Here is a 15,804-nt window from a genome sequence, read left to right as displayed (position 1 = left end):
GTGCGGAGGAAGCTCTCATGTCTTGTGGTTAAACTAAAAGAAAAAAAAATCCGGGTTTCCCAGACACCGGGAGGGGCCAGAGGGCAGACACGCAGCTCTGTGCACAGGAGCTGGGATTAGGCTACCGGACCGGGGGCTCAGGCCCACACACGAGCTCTCCCTCTCAGTCCGTATCAGGCCTGTGGCTCTCACAGAGCTTCCTGTAGGCTGCCTGCACTGCCAAGGAGGCAATCAGAGTCAGCGCTGTGACCCGAAGATCAGGCTCCCCCTGAATCTACGTGTACGGAGTCTTAACTTGAACGCACACAGAACAGAAAGCGACAGGCACTGAGGACTTAACAAACTGAAAGACAATTCAACAGCAGCCTTTTTTCACAACTCAAATTTCAATAGCAGCCACAGATGCATATGCAGCTGACCTAAAACAAGACTAAAAAGAAAAATTAAGTTGGGGGAAATTAGAGAAAGTGTCTGAAGCAGAAATGGCTCCCAGGACGGTCCCCATTGACGCTGGAGGGTCACCGCGGGGCGTCCCCCCAGGAGGGAGCGGTGTGCACACTAAGGCCAGGAAGGGCGGCACGAGCCTCCTGGAGGGGGCGTCCCGCCCCAGGGGCGGCATGGCAACCGACCCAGGGCACTCTGGGAGAGCGGTTCAGGCTCCTGAGCCTTTGCGTCAGACACAGTGGAAGGCCGGTTTCTCTCCCGGCCATCACAATGTCTGAGTCTGCTTTTAAAAACCTGAAGTGTGAAAAAAGCTGCTCCGGGAGGCTCTGGATCTCAGAGCCGTTTACTTTCCTCTGTTGCAAAGTAGTCCCAACATGTTTTACAAAACCATGTCCTCCTAGCCTGTGAGCTGCCAACAGGAAGACGGCCCCAGCCTGGGCCCCCTCTGCAGGGTGGGGAAAGGGGCCACGTGAGGCCCTGGGCCTGTGACCATGCCCGGCCAGGGAGCGCTCGGGGCTTAGAGAAAACCCTGGGCCGTGACTGCGGCTGAGATGAAGGTGGGGAGACCGGGTGCCGGGGTATGGGTCAGACCTAGGCGGGCCTCTGCCGCACCCGGCCTTGTTCTGGGGAACAGGCGTCTCTGCTCTAACCAGTGAGAAAAGACCCAGCTCCCAGGGTTACTGTGAGCTGACAGTCCTGAAACACAGGCACGCACAGCACTCACAGGGCCTGCCACAACCTAACTGCTCAAAAACGACTGGAGTGTGAATGAGAGCAGACGGTTCAGAGAAGGCCCCTCCTCGGGGAACTGTTGACAATGAGTACTACATACATCAAAGGCGGAATGCATCTTAAAAGTAACACTCAGACTGGTCTGCCCACAACTATCCCAGGTTAATGATGCCTTCCTCTTTGGCTGTCCTGAGCCCTCAGCACAGACGGCTATCCAGTTAGGAGACGGAGCACTGGCCGGCACAGCCCGGAACCTGGACGGCAGAGGGCCTGCCAGGGCTCCTGAGGCCCACGGACTCCCTCCCTCCCTTCTCGCCCACAAGAGGCTTCACAGCAGCGCTGACGAGCAGGGCTCTTTTCAGGCCCTGCCTCGTGCTGGTGCGGTGCTCAGACCAGCGGGGGTTCCCCCAAACCACATCTGACTGCAGGCAGGACCTCTCTCACGCGAGGACTCCGGGCCCTCCCGACCAGACCAATTAGAGCCGTGATTACCCTTGACGTCCTCCAGGACTAGCCCGGGGGAGGTGAGGACGTGCACCTGAAGTCCCCTCAGGACAAGGTGCCCGCAGGTGGCAGCGTCTCCCCTGGGACCGCGAGGCCGCTCACCTTCAGGGCCCTTCTGCTTGCGCTCCACCTCCTTGCGGTACTCCTCCAGCTCGCGGTCGGTGAGCGTGGTGAAGGGGTTGGGGCCGGTGGTGCTCACGATGACGTGGGGCTGGTACTCCTTCTCAATGATGGCCTTGGAAGCCGTCACTAGCTCGCCCTGCAGACAGAAAGGGACAGACGGTCTGCAGGGGCCCCCAGGACTCTCCCTCCTCCCAGGCAGGGCAGTGGCGGAGGACAGACAGACGACAGGGGACACAGCATCCGGAGGGGCGCCTGAGGCTCAGGTGGGGCAGCAGCCTGCAGCGTAGAGGAGAAGCAGGACTTTGATGCTACAGACTGAAGGTGAAGAGAGAGCGGATCCTAGGGAAGCCTCCAGACTTCAGGTGCAAAGGCACCAAGGCGCAGCTGGGGCGTGGAGGGTGCCCCAGGGGGGCCAGGTCCTCAGACAGGGATGCAGAAGGGTTTCTCCAGCCCATCACCCTCCTCCCCGCTAGACACCGTCCCCCACAGCACTCGGGCAGGCGTGCTCAGAAACGAGCGTCTGCTCTAAGAGCACAGACAAGCTCTGCTCCTTCGTACGTCTGCTGAGTAACTAAAGCCTGGAACTTGTTCCCAGACACGAAGAGATGACAACGTGACACACAACACCAGTACTTGTCTGAGGGATCTGGAAACTGTAAGAACTTACACAAAGGAAGAAAGAAAGCTTAAGCACAGCGAAGCCCACGGCGGCCCCGGCTGGAAGGGGGCCGAGCGGACAGGCCCCGTGGGCGGCAGCAGGCAGGCCGTCCCCAGGGACGCAGGCGGCAGGCGGGCCGCCCCACAGCCTGCCTGCTTGGCCCCACATGCTCTGCAGCTCATGTCTGAGAGAGGCAGGCAGAACCCAAACACGTCCGGTGACTTAACAATCACTTTGGAAACAAGTGAAGACAGGAGGAGCTGCACTTGTTCAGACGTCAGGCCCGGCCTAGCAGCACTCTCCTCAGGGGCGACACCGCAGGCAGAGGGCATGCGAGCGCCGGGCACAAGGGACAGAGTCAGGCCAGCCCGCGACATTCAGCTCACCAGCCAACCGCTGCCCTGGGAACCTGGGCTGAGGGTCACTGTCCAGCGACATGGACCCAGAAGGGGAGAAGGAAAAGGCTGGAGCCCGCAGCCTGTGCTCAAAGAGCCTCCAGATTCAAGATCAGCTGCTTAGATGGGGGTGGGGGGCTCCTCCTGAGCAGGCCTGACCCCGGGGCATCCTGGCTTTTCACCCAGAAGGCGCCTCGCCTCCCAGACAGTGATGGGGTCATCGTCTGCCCTGAGTCAGCTCTGTGCCCTGAGACAAGCCCCTTCTTGTCTACTCTCCCTGAGAGGGGCCTGCAGCCTGACCGAGGCTGAGACGGGCTGAGCCCTGACGTCCTCGGAACTGCAGCAGCTAGGGAGTGGCATCTGCATCCTGGTATCACTGCCAGTGAGATGAGGGAGAGTCAAGCTCTCAGAGGAACACTCACATTCATTTAACCTTATGTTCACAATGAGTCAAGGAATAAAATATCAAGAATCAAGCTCGGTTACGCCCTGTGATCAAGCAAGGCCCTTTCTCCAGGACACCTGGTCCTCCAGGTGTGGCACGGCTGGGTCCTGCTCCACGGGCAGGAAGCTCCCTCTTCCAAACTCCTCAGCTGAGGGCTGAGCTGCCTTCCAGAAGCTCTGACCAGACCCGGGGATAGGGGACCCTGTTACTCCAGAGGGAGGGGACGCAGAGGGCCCCAGGCCTGCTGCTGGGCAACAGGGTTGAGGAACTGGGATGTGGAAGGGCTGCTCCCTGCAGCAGCCCCCGGAGGTTCTCACCCCTCCATCCTGGGAGGCACCTCCAGGGGCTCCACGCGCAGTGACTTCTGCACCTGACCGATAGGGTCTGGGTCGGGGGACAGTTCCAGCTCCAGAACTGTGCAAACCTGGCCCAGTGCCCTGACCTGAGCACAGGTTTTCACCAGTGAAACCTGTTCAGATCTGAGTTCCCACTCCAGGTGCTGGGCCACACACATGGTCGACACCGAGTTCCCGAGCGAGTGCACTGGGCGGGCTGCAGGCGCCTCATGTCTCCAGCTCGCAGCACGGCTGTATGTGCACGTGGGCACAGGGAGCCTTGTGCTGCACAAGCCAGACGGCATTCAGCAGACGCACACCCCCGGCCTCTAACAACTCAACTCATGACGAAACCCAGAGGGGAGGGCTGGCCCACCCAGCACTGGGGCCAAGTGTGCCTGCGGTCAGGCTCCGCGGTCCTCTGGGAACCAGAGTGTCGGGTGTGGCTGGGACCCGCTGCCCTGCTCACCAGGGTGTCAAAGACATTGTCGCCGTGAAAATGAAATACACTGGGTGGGAAGAAGACCAAGGTGCAAACGTGAGCACCAGGAGAGGATGGTGGAGGAGAAGTAGAACACACACCTGCCCGCCGGGAGCGGCATCCTTGGCCACCTGCCCTGAGGCCACACTCACGGGCAAGTGTCTGCCACTGAGGCGGGGACTCCGGAGCAGCCAGGAACCTCCTCCCACAGCCTCTCAGTTCCCAGCCAGGCATCCAACACTTGACGAAGCAGCCACAGGGGACTGTGACGCACTTCCAAGTCTGGGAGCACCACGGGGCACAGCAAGAGCCAGACGACACCTGGACGAGCGGCTGGCCACGAGCGTCCTCTACCACGGCTCACAGGTGCACCCCCAGACAGCCCTCCCAAGGCACAAACAGAGGCCACCAAGCACAAAACAACGCCAGAGAGACAGCACAGCAATGACTGCCAGCTGGCTTGAGCCCACGAAGCCAGAGGGAGATTTGGGTTTTCATGGTTAAGCGTCCTGGGCTCATGGACTCAACACACTTTGATGTATCTGAGAGAAAAAATTATGAACTAGTAAGATCACAACAGCTTATGGCCCAGATGAGCAACATGAAAAACAGCTGAGAGGGATAAAAAGATAACTGTTCTTCCTCGCCGGGAGAAGTTCCTCCAAGAATAGTAACTGGTCGTTCGTTCTAAGGACAAGGAAAAATGGGACCCGTGGAATTAATGTATAAACATGCAGAAGAATTTCATCAGCAGACGAATTAGTACAAATCTGATTTCTCTGGCAACTGGAATACTGATAAATATCTGCATCTCATTAGAGATGTATTAATTGAAAAAGGCCCTGAAAATTCCCTTTGAACACAGGGTACACACAACTCAGCAGGGTCCGTTCTTGACACCAGCAGCCTTGAGTGCACACAGCAGTTTCCTTCCACCTGGGCAGGTCATACAGGATACATTCCCCACTGACTCTACGTACCACATACACAGAGAAATTACAATTTGGGATTTCAAATTTTGCTAAGTCCTTTTCCCCCTTGCAACATTCAAAACAATTATCTAGGGTTTTTTGGTTTTGCTTTGTTTTAGGTAAAAATACTGATGGCTTAGATGGTAAAGGGCCTGCCTGCAATGTGGCAGACCCAGGTTCGACCCCTGGGGTTGGAAGATCCCCTGGACAAGGAAACGGCAACCCATGCCAGTATTCTTGCCTGGAGAACTCCATGGACCGAGGAGTCTGGTGGGTTATGGTCCATGGGGTCACAAAGAGTCGGACACGACTGAGCAACTGACACTTTCATTTTCACATTTCATCAACAAGGATTGGCAGAGACTGTCTTGTTTTATTTACCATTCCTCTGAAATGACATTTTTCAATCATTTGCCATGTTCATTACATTCGGATCACAGCTGAGCAAGCCGGGAGGGGAGGTCTCTCGGGAGAGCCGCCACACTGCTCGTGGTCGACCCATGAGCCTTCTGCAGCTGGCACCTTGTAATGTAGGCAAAGTCCTAAAACATGCACCGACCAAAGTCACATGCAAATCTCGAGAAACATCACTAAGATCAACCACTTCTCAGCACAACATAAAAATGCTGAAAAGTATAAAAATAACCTCATATAAAATGTTAATCAAAGAACAGAATGGACAGAACAGAACCTCCTGTACAATCTCACAAATAGCTCAGAGACTCGTTTAAAGCTCCTTGGTACCTAAGACAACACCAGGCGCAGCGGCAGGAGAGGGGTAGGGCGGGTAACAAGCAAGGGGTGCCGGCAGGTAGTGGAGGAGGGGCGGTGAGTACCTTTCTAAAAGAGAGAGACTTAGCGGGACTAAAGGTCTGCTCTGTACGCTCGAGCCCTTCGATTCTTTCCGTACAGTCAGAGAGGGGTGCGTCCTGCAACAGTAAACTGAGTGGTCAGAGTCCACCAGGCCCAGCTGAGCACATCACCCAGAGCGCAGCGCAGAGCAGCAGAGAGCATGCAGCGAGACAGCCGTCAGCAGCCTGGGCAGGGGGTGGACTGCGACGTGCAAACACGGGCCACAGAGCTGAGCGCTGGCCCACACCACAGACAGCAACCAGTCACCTACCCTGGTGGGTCGAGCCTAAAGCATCGGGCGGCAACTTAACTGTCCGAGATAACTACTTACACAGTTATCTTCAGGGTGCCACGAGGGGCAGTCCTTCTACAGAAATGAGTGTAAATGTGCATCACATTTACAGGGACCCGCTGCACTTTTCCCAAGCAGCACGCTGTCGTGGACAGCAACACAGACAAGAACCACCGTCCACCACACCCACCCTCCTCCCGCGACTCCCACAGCTCCTGCTGGAACCAGGTAAACCCGGGCCCCAAGCAGGCAGCCTGCATTGCCCTCACCCAGGCGTGCACGACGCAGAGCAGGCGTGGGGAACACGGCCCTGGGCATGCTGGTGCTTGGTCCACAACTCAAGGAAAAGGGGCCGGTCACTTCTTACCACCGAGACTCTAAACAAAGGGAACTGGGTGCCCAGGACACTCACCTCACAGTCACCCTCTCCCAACTTAAGAGTGACTTGGAGTAGGCGGTCAGTGCCACCCACTAACAGCAGGACCGTTCTGAGCGCTCACCTGGACAAGGCTCCTGTCCATCACCACACCAGACAACACCTGGGACTGGGGTCCAGCCGTCTTAATGTCCTGCAGGTTCTGCTCTCGAATCTAAGGACGGCAAGGAGAGAGACACATCAACAGTACAGAGACCGCTCGCTATGCCTGAAGCTGCCGTGTGCGCTCAGCCCAGCCACGCACAAGCTGCTCTTCTGGGCTGCCCTGCTCCCCGGTGGGCCCTGCACGACTACCCTGCCCGCCTAACACTGCTGGTCCAGCCTGATTAGAAACTCAAGACTCAGAGGGTTGGATGGACCCTCCAGACTTGCTGCTTCTTCTGGACAAGTTCGGCAGGCATGGCTCTCACTGCCCTCGCTAACTTGAGGGGAGACACCCTGTATGCCCATTTCTAGGGACCCTGTGAACACTGGTGGGTCTCATGTTCCAACACACCGAACATTCACAACTCTTCAAATGGACCCGGCAAGGCAGGGGCAAAGGTTCCTCTCGCCAGGGGCTCGGCCCTGCTGAGGGACGAGCGTCGTTCAAGCATCGGGCCCAGAAGCGCCCGCTGCTCACCGCCGTGCACGGCACAGCAGGTGAAGGGTGGACCCGGCAGTCACGGGACAGCCGCCGGCCTCCCAGGGCTGGCGCTCTCCCCGCAGCCACAAGCCACCTCCTCCCCACATGCGTTTCCAGTGAGTGCTGGCAGCGGTCAGTACGCACCTTGTTCCTCATCTCCTGGACCTCTTTTGGGTTAGTGTTCAATGGAACAAACAGGTTAGGGACAGCAGAGGTGGAAGTTCTGTGTCCATCCTCTTTAGTCCACTAAAATATCAAGAACAGTTGAGAAGTCAGAATCGTGACAACAGTGAGTGACACCACAGCATCCAACTTGTCCAACTCATCTCACATCTGGTCATGCACTGACCCTCACAGAGAATGAACCAATGCCCACACCACAGCATCACTGCAGCGGCTGGAAACCAGTCATGCAGGAGCCAGAGTTGTGACTGACTGGCAAGGCCCGTCAGAAAGCCCAGCTGAGACCCGGGGCACGACACAGGCTACTGACAGAGCTACACCCATGACGGCCTCAGACTAGTCGTGGAGGACCCCTCAGAGCACATTGGTTCACTGCTCGGAGAGACCCCAACACCAAAGCTGGAGGGAAGCATGAGATGACAAGGTCATGAGAAGCGGTATGATGCGGCTGGCCCGGTGAGGGAAGACTGTGCGGTGAGGCAAGAGTGGGCATCACCAAAGCTGGCATTAAAATAAACTCCGCATCAGAATGCACTGTTTGCGTAGCTATTTCAACCCAAGAAAATTACTGTATGAAGACTTATACAGTAGCTACTGGTGGAAGAGTTTGGTGATGTCAAGTACTTTATATAGTTAATGCTTCTCTGGGTGTTACAACAATGTCCCACAAAAAAATAAAGCACTCGCGAGCCCTCACTGGAAGGCTGTTTTAGATGCCAGTGCACGTTACCAGCACACTGCGCCTTTGGTGCAGTTTTTTTTGGACCTCCAATCAAATATGAGATTTTTAATCAAATTCTAACCCTCAGGCATGAGTTGGCACTGAACACTAAAACAAGCCTGTGGCAGAGAGCAGATGTTATGCCTTTCAGAGTATTTTCAAGAGGCAATAAAATCGCCATAAACCAAGAGATTCTGAAGAAAGCAGCGAAACTGTCCAATGCCGGGCCGCTGTGCAGGCAGCGTGGGATGGGCATGGGCTGCGAGGTACTCACTGCCGTTATCTCCTCAGACAAAAACAACTCCAGCTTCTTATCAAACATAATGCTTAGTCAAACATTAAAACAATCACCTCAGAAGCTTGAACACGTTAAAAAACTTAAGAACAATTATTATAAATTAATATACCAACCTGGGAACACTGCAAGGAATTCGTATTACTCCAGAACAGTAAGAAACAAGTTTAAAAGCTGAACAAAGTCTCCCCTTCAACTTACACAGTGACTAAAATACCTAAAGCAAGTTAATATTTTTTCAAGCAGATAGTAAATAAGGCTCAAAGCTGCTGTGCCATATCCGCTTAGGAAACACTCCTCACAGCAGCTCAGCGCTCTGGACGTATCTGGTCAGCAGAAAGTCATTTTTAGGCCCACTCCCTTTAACAAGTAAACTAAATTAGAAACTAAACAAATAAAATGAAAATAGAAAAAAAGGGACAGAGAGAGAGAGAAGGAAGGTGAGGAGGCAGGAAAGAGGAGACTGGCTCCAACTTGGAGCCCGGCCATGTGCACGCAGAGTCTCTGCCACGTGACACGCTCCTCAGGAGCACAGAGGCTGTCTCACCAGCTGTGCCTCAGGAGACACCAGCCCCACCTGGGGAGACAGAACGTACTTCTTGTAAATAAACTATGAAGCAGGAGCCCTTTCACAAGGGAAGCAGGACGGCCCGCTGGGCTTGCGTGGGGTCCCGTCTCGGGACGTCTAGGTTGGTTTCCCCTCTGCTCCTGCGGAACTAACCGCACAGAGACGCGTGCATCCCGGCCCGCGTCCTCGCATGAGGCCCTGCCTAGGCCTCACCTACTGGGATGCAGGGCCCGGTGGACCGTCCAGGGCCAGGGCTGCCCAGAGACGCCTGAGCACCAGGACTGCAGAGCAGCCTCCAAGGCAGCGCTCCTCCTGACACGAAGCTCGCCTCCCAACGACTGGGGCTGGCGCTGGCAGGTGGCCTGCTTGCCCTTGGGCCATGCCGCACCCAGCAGGAGCCAGAGACTCCACTGTGGCTGTCTACTCACATGCAACAGTCCATGCAGAAGGGGGCTGGCTGAGAGCGTTCGGAGGCTCTGGGACCACAGCAAGCGGGGAAGGAGGCGAACGAGAGGGCCAGCTGAGAAGACGCCCGTGAGCCGTGAGGGAAAACTGCTTAAGAAAACACTAGGACTTTAAAGAACATGCCTGAGTTAGCACCTAAATCAAACAGCTGAGCTTATGACATTAAAACAGCAGGCTATGCTCCAACTACATCCGTGTCATGAAGTATTAAAGATTCTTCAAATACGGTTTGAATTGAACGACAGCTCCCACTCTCAGGTTAATCCACGCAAGTGACGTGGTATTTCTGCTGTGCACAGAGTTAGGTAATGCTGGAATTACTGCAGAGGCACAATATATCTTAAGCAGTTTCAAGCAGAGTGTATTACTTGAATTATAGCTGAAGCAAAAGTGGATTTGAATCCAGGCTGAAGAAGGTTAATGAGAAAGGTTTGCCTAAAATCTAGGTCAGAGGGTGAGAGTCCCAGAGCCTCCGAAGCCCCAGCGAGCCGACTTGCTCTACGTCATCTAACTATGAACAGTAAGTAGGCACAGACCAAGCAGTTGGTAATACAGCTTGGCACGCAGACACCGGACGAGAGAGACTGCAGCAAGGGTTTGACGTGATCGTGTGTAATGTTCGTCCACACCTTAGTCTTCGCCTTGGGACTGCTTCCGTTCTGCCCCTCCTCAGAAGCATCGTCGCCCCGGCCAGAGTTCAGCCACCTTGTCTTCTCTCGCTGTTGCTTCTGAAAACTGTGTCTGAGAGGGGAGCAAGTGCCCGAATCACCGTCACTAGCAAGCGAGTAACCTGTGACACTGGCAGGAGCCTCCACATCGCTGTATTTTTTAGATTTCTCTCTCAGAGCAGGGTATCGGTAAGGGTAGCCAGTTCTATAACCCTAGGGGCCGAAAAGAAAGAGACAGTCAATATTCCAGGTCTCAAATCAGTGCTTCACTTGAGAAAGCTGGAAATGCCTATACAAGCAGAGAGCACGCACACCCCATGTACGTGGCTGCCCAGGAGAACTCCAAGTGTGTTCACAGGTACGAAAATGCCAACGGCAGCAGGATTCCCAAGGCCCCAGAGTAAAAAAACCCACAAGTCCATCAACAGTGGAAGGGGTGAACTGCGGTCCATTCACACAGCAGAACGGGACACAGCAGGGAGAACATGCTATTACCAGGGGAGACATCTGCACGAATCTTCACCAACTCAACACTGATGAGAGAAACCCAATGTGGAAGAATAGCCCATGCGACTCCATTCACAGAAAGAGGAAAACCAGCCTGCGCTGTTAGAAGGAGGGACCGGGGTCACCCCTGGGACGTGGTAAGAGACTCAAAGTGGGGACAGGAGGTTCTGGTGCTGGAAGTGGATATAGGTGCTGCTTCACAGTATGTTCAATTCTTAAGAATTAATGTAGGTACCCTCTTGTTTATATATATATATATCAAGAAAAAGTTACAATTCAAAAGGCAACCTGGGTTTACCTGCTGTTGGCTACAGAACAAGTTATATTAATCAACGTACTTAACACTTTTTTTTTTTTTTTAACCTTTTCAGTTGCAGTTTAAATACTGTGATAATCTTTCAGGAAGACCAAACACCTCAGACAGCTGGTACCTGGCAAAATCACTTCCTCTCTAAATGCAGCAGCACTTGAGTGAGGCTTCAACCCTGGTCTGCTGCACTTCACAGCCCGCAGCCTGCTCATTCCCACCTCTGCAACAGCACCAAGCCCGTGTGCCCTCTGCGTGCTGACCCCACAGACAGCATCTCCAGGCCAGGATGATGCCTCACTCACCAGTCTCCAGAACTGAGTGTCCGGGAGCCTGACCAACACGACGGTGGCCCCAGGGCCCCCACCGCCATAAACCCCTTCCCCTGAGCTATCAGCGGGACCAGGGCCTGCTTCAAGGCAGAAGCATTCAGCCAAGGTGACAGGATGTGCTGCAGGAGAGTGCAGCGCCCACCCTGAGAGGGTCTCCCGGTCCACTGCTGGTGCTCAAGGAGCAAGCTGCCTTGACACCTGAGAGGCAAGAACATTAAGTCTGCCCACCATGTGCAGAGTCTGGAAGTGGATCCTCCACCATGAGAACCTTCTGCTGAGAACCCAGCCCAGGCCAACACCCTGACTGCAGCCCTGGGAGGCCTGAAGCCAAGGACCTGACTCAGCCTGGACTGTGCCTGGACTCCCTGTCATACCTGAACCAGGTGAGGACACCTTCACTGTGAATGATGAGGGGATTCAGGTTTGAAAGGATCACACAGGGCTGGTAGCCAGGATGAGTCAGTGGCTACATTCTACCTGCCAAGCTACTTCAGAAACACTGCTCTAAATGTGGGAATTCTCCTTCCCCTCTGGGAGCTCCTCCTCGTTGGAGGCCGCCTTTATTACCAACCATTCCCTTAAAACAGTCAAAAAACGGTGGTAATGACCCCTGAATGCAGTTGGCCGTTGTCTACTTTTGTTTTGTAACTACACTCAGGAAGATAGGTAAATGTCTTCCCTTTTTAACACGCTTTTTTCCCATTTACGAACATGCTTTGTTGAAGAACAATAAAAAGTAACACTGTCTTCTGAAACATACATTTCTCAATTCATTCAGGTTTCCTCTTGCTGAAAGTCAGGGCTCTTGAGTAAATCTTCATGAATTCCATATAAACCATCCAGGACGTCACTAACTTTTATTCTGAGGGGGTGTGGCGTTTTTTTCTTTATTCTTCCCCTTTAAATGCTAGACCAAAATCAGAGCAAAACTCAGACCTCAGACGTGCTGTATGTTAAAAATCGGCTTTATTCCTTCTTTCGAGAAGCTGGAATTATATCTTGATTTTCTGGGTAACAAGTTAGCATTTCTTCTGTGTATGCCAGAAATGTTTATGACCATCATATGAAATATTTCCTACAGTGTGAGAATCTTCAACTATTCTCTACTGACTGAATTATTAGCAAACATATACAGCTGATGAGATGCTAAACTAAAACACAGACTACAGTCAGTGATTGCTGTCCACGTTTATTTCTCATAAACCACAGAGCCTCTAATATTAAGGATAACCTGTGCACATTAAGGGCACCGAATAAATACCCTTGCTGTAATCTCGCTTATCTTCTTTCATCCTTTATCTCTGCCCCCCTCAAATTAGAGTTACCAACTCTAATTCTCTCTCTCTGCACCTTCCAGAATGTACTGAGTGCAAAAGATGTGGCAGGCTGGTGTTCTCTTGACTTTTACTTCTCCCTCCCATTCCCATTTGGCTTGTAGATGTAAGAGCAGGGAAAGGTCAAAGTGCCTGCCCGAGGGAGAGAAGAAGGCATGGTGAGACTGGAGCCCCCACGGCCCCTGCTTTGCCCGGCTCCTCCGGTGCCAGACCCCGGGCCAGATGCCAGGGTTACCGTCCCCACTCTCAGCCTGCTCTGGGTGACTTTCCTGAGACCGCACCACCCTGGCCTGCCACTCCCACTGCTCGTCTCCACGAGCTCGACTCCCCTCCTGTCCCCGTGCCCAGTCCTGGCTCAAGCCCCATCTCTGTCCTTGCAACTGCCATCATGCTCCGTCAGGCACACGTCGAGGTCTGGGCCACATGTGGGATCTGTCTGTCCATTTCCCGACAAGGCCATGAACTCCCCGAGGGCAAGACTGTGTCCCCGCTCACGGCTAGAGTAGACAGTCAGTCAGTGCAGCCCACCCTCCCTGAGCAAACGAGCTCAGCAGTCAGGAGTCTGCTCTCCATTCACCACCCTCCTTAGTCACACCCACGCGGTCATCACTGCTTAGCCGTTCGCTCCCAGCCCTCCCTTTACAGCAACATTCTCCTAAGTCGGAGAACCTCAGGGAGAAGAGCCTTCTGAGGACACTTAGCACACGTTGAGCCAGATCCATGAGCTGTTCTCTTCAGAAAAGTGAAACTTGCTGCCTCCTGAAGCCGCCCATCCCCACCAAGACCTGGTCCAATGGTGGGAACTCATGTGAAGCCAGCACCAGCCCTTTCAATGGCTTCTCTGCCCCACACGCCCACTACTTTATGTCCATGTGGCCGCAGGACGGACTCCTGAACCCTATCTAAGAGATGTGATGCTGCAGCAGGAGAAGGGCCCAGCACCGAGCCATTTGCCTTTACTGAGGTTGCTTAGACCCTAACATTTAAACCGAATGGTGAGATCAAAGACGGACCAGAAAGGCACGGACGGTCCTCGCCCCTCGGCCAGGCTGCCCATCGTGCCCGCGGCTGGGTCTCCGGCCGTGCCCATGGCCATGTTACAGTTGCCTCCCTTTTCCCAGCATAAGCTGTCACACTTTGACCTCTTCTTTGAGGTCACTCTCAAGGGTGACCCTCTACAAAAATTTCCTCTATGATCCTTGCAAAAGGATGACATCCCTCACTGCAACCAGACAGGCCACATCCTGCCACAGACTACTTTAACATGCCTATTAAGCTGAGAGCCCCGTGGTCGCACTCTGTACCACACTGAGCTCCCTGTCCCTTCAGGAGGCAGCAAACGGTCTCCCATGCGATAGATCAGCAGCAAAGTATGTGAAACACAGCAGACAGGCCCCACGTGGCTAGAATTTACTGTTAAAACAAACAAGACGCTCGGCTGGCTGACTGATGCAGAAAGGCCCCCTGGACAGCTTGCTTTCGGACTGACGGGTCCTGAGCTGACCCTGCTTCTCAAGGACTCAGTTACTCGGCAAAGTACACTATCCTCTGTGCTACTATCCCCACATAGTCCAAATAATGCTATCTTTAAAAATAAAAGGAGACAAGAAACCCTCACCTGTGTATTCAATCACAATTTAGCTTAGAACTTAAACTGCCCTGGTACATATTCATGGTTCTGGAGACAAAGCATTCTGACACTGCCTGAAAACAGTAATTTCATAATACCATTCACTAGCTATAAAAACACCAACATTTGTGCTCTTAGGATGAAAGCAGTATCATCAAGTGGTGACCACATTCTTACCAGATTATCCAGCATCCGCATGAGGGCTTCAAACTCCTGCTCACCAATCTGCCACTTGGGCGGTGATCCGCTGCCTTCCCCTGCCGGGGACCCAGGAGCCCGGGACTTGGCTTTGTACTTCCCAGGATCCAGGAGGACTAAATTGTCTGGCCCTCCCGCACTCGCCAGAGTTCGAACCTTTTCCAAAACAAGCAAACACAACAGTTGGAGTTCCTTACTGATCAAGCAGGTCAGATGACTATGAGAGATCACTTCAATAGAAATGGAGGTGTCAAAAGAAACCAAATCACTGCAAGAATAAAAAATGCAAGAGGGAAGTGACAGATAAATCACAAGACTATTTTCAGAAATTTGTCTTTAGCATGAAAAAATACTGGGCACTCATACTTGAAGAATAAATGGGAAAACAAAGCCCCTTCCAAGGTCATATAAAGGAGACTGGCGGCTGCTACTACACAGACATAAGCCGGGCAACAATGAATAATGTGCAAACGGGGAGCTTGGCAGACCTGGCATAAGCAGCACCCAGAGCTGTGAGACTGCGGGCAAAGCTCTACTCCCTGTACCTACTTCTCAAAAGAAGTGCCTGGGTTCAAATGAAAAGACCCATAACAACATAAATAAGCACCTGATATCAGGGCCAGTATACGCTAGCCCTCCATAAATGGTAGTGACTTACGTATTTGAAAAATTAAGTTAGAAATGACCAGACCACATGGAACGGCCACTGCCTACCTGGATCTCACAGGCAACCACAAGGTTGTGGATGTAATAGAAGGCCTCCTCAACGCTCTCTCCAACAGACACAAGACCATGATTCCGGAGAATAAGAACCTACGGGAAGAATCAGGAAAGTTCTAGGGACCAGGCAAGAAGACAGATAAGTTTTCTTCTTCCCTCGATAATTTAAATACCAGATTAGATGCCTACTGACCTTGCTTTTAGGCCCCAAATTTTTCTGAATTAAAATTTTTTCTTCCTCATCGACCAGAATCCCATGATAATCGTGATATGCCACGTCTCCAAGGGAAAGTGCCTCCGGGGAGATGGGCAAGAGGCCACACTTCATCGCAGAGACCTAGAGAACAAGAGGCAGCATCAGTGCAGACGAGTCAGGAGTGCACACGGACTGACAACTGGCAAGCGCGTTCCTCAAACTGTTCTTTCAGAAATAAAGGAGCCCATGAAATTAAGATAAGCCTTAAGATTACTTCTGGGTCTTATTACCAATCCATACTTTAAAAAATCAAAGCCACCACTATCAAGGAAGACTTCAAAAAAAATTTCACATCTGTCTGGATTTCTCCCACACTGACTGTAAACA

General features: G+C 53.2%; 1 protein-coding gene across 10 annotated transcripts in view; it reads right to left on the bottom strand.

Annotated features, from left to right (window-relative positions):
* The window catches only part of ADD1 (adducin 1), a 90,882-nt gene that overhangs the window by 5,629 nt on the left and 69,449 nt on the right, over positions 1-15,804 (bottom strand). For 4 of the 10 annotated variants that reach the window (XM_025289579.3, XM_025289588.2, XM_025289583.3 and 1 more), the window contains exons 7-14: positions 15,415-15,558; positions 15,216-15,314; positions 14,481-14,657; positions 10,062-10,406; positions 7,438-7,539; positions 6,733-6,822; positions 5,925-6,017; positions 1,783-1,939 (exon numbers count right to left, since the gene is read on the bottom strand). In XM_025289579.3, the coding sequence (XP_025145364.2) occupies positions 1,783-1,939; positions 5,925-6,017; positions 6,733-6,822; positions 7,438-7,539; positions 10,062-10,406; positions 14,481-14,657; positions 15,216-15,314; positions 15,415-15,558 (1,207 nt within the window). The remainder of the gene's footprint in view (positions 1-1,782; positions 1,940-5,924; positions 6,018-6,732; positions 6,823-7,437; positions 7,540-10,061; positions 10,407-14,480; positions 14,658-15,215; positions 15,315-15,414; positions 15,559-15,804) is intronic. The other 6 variants (XM_025289584.3, XM_025289590.2, XM_025289585.3 and 3 more) reach the window with 3 other exon arrangements.

Source organism: Bubalus bubalis, chromosome 7 (genome assembly GCF_019923935.1).
Source record: "Bubalus bubalis isolate 160015118507 breed Murrah chromosome 7, NDDB_SH_1, whole genome shotgun sequence".
Lineage (NCBI taxonomy): Eukaryota > Metazoa > Chordata > Mammalia > Artiodactyla > Bovidae > Bubalus > Bubalus bubalis.
The sequence above is the reverse complement of the archived record's forward strand: the minus strand, read 5'-3'. Positions and strand labels throughout refer to the sequence as shown.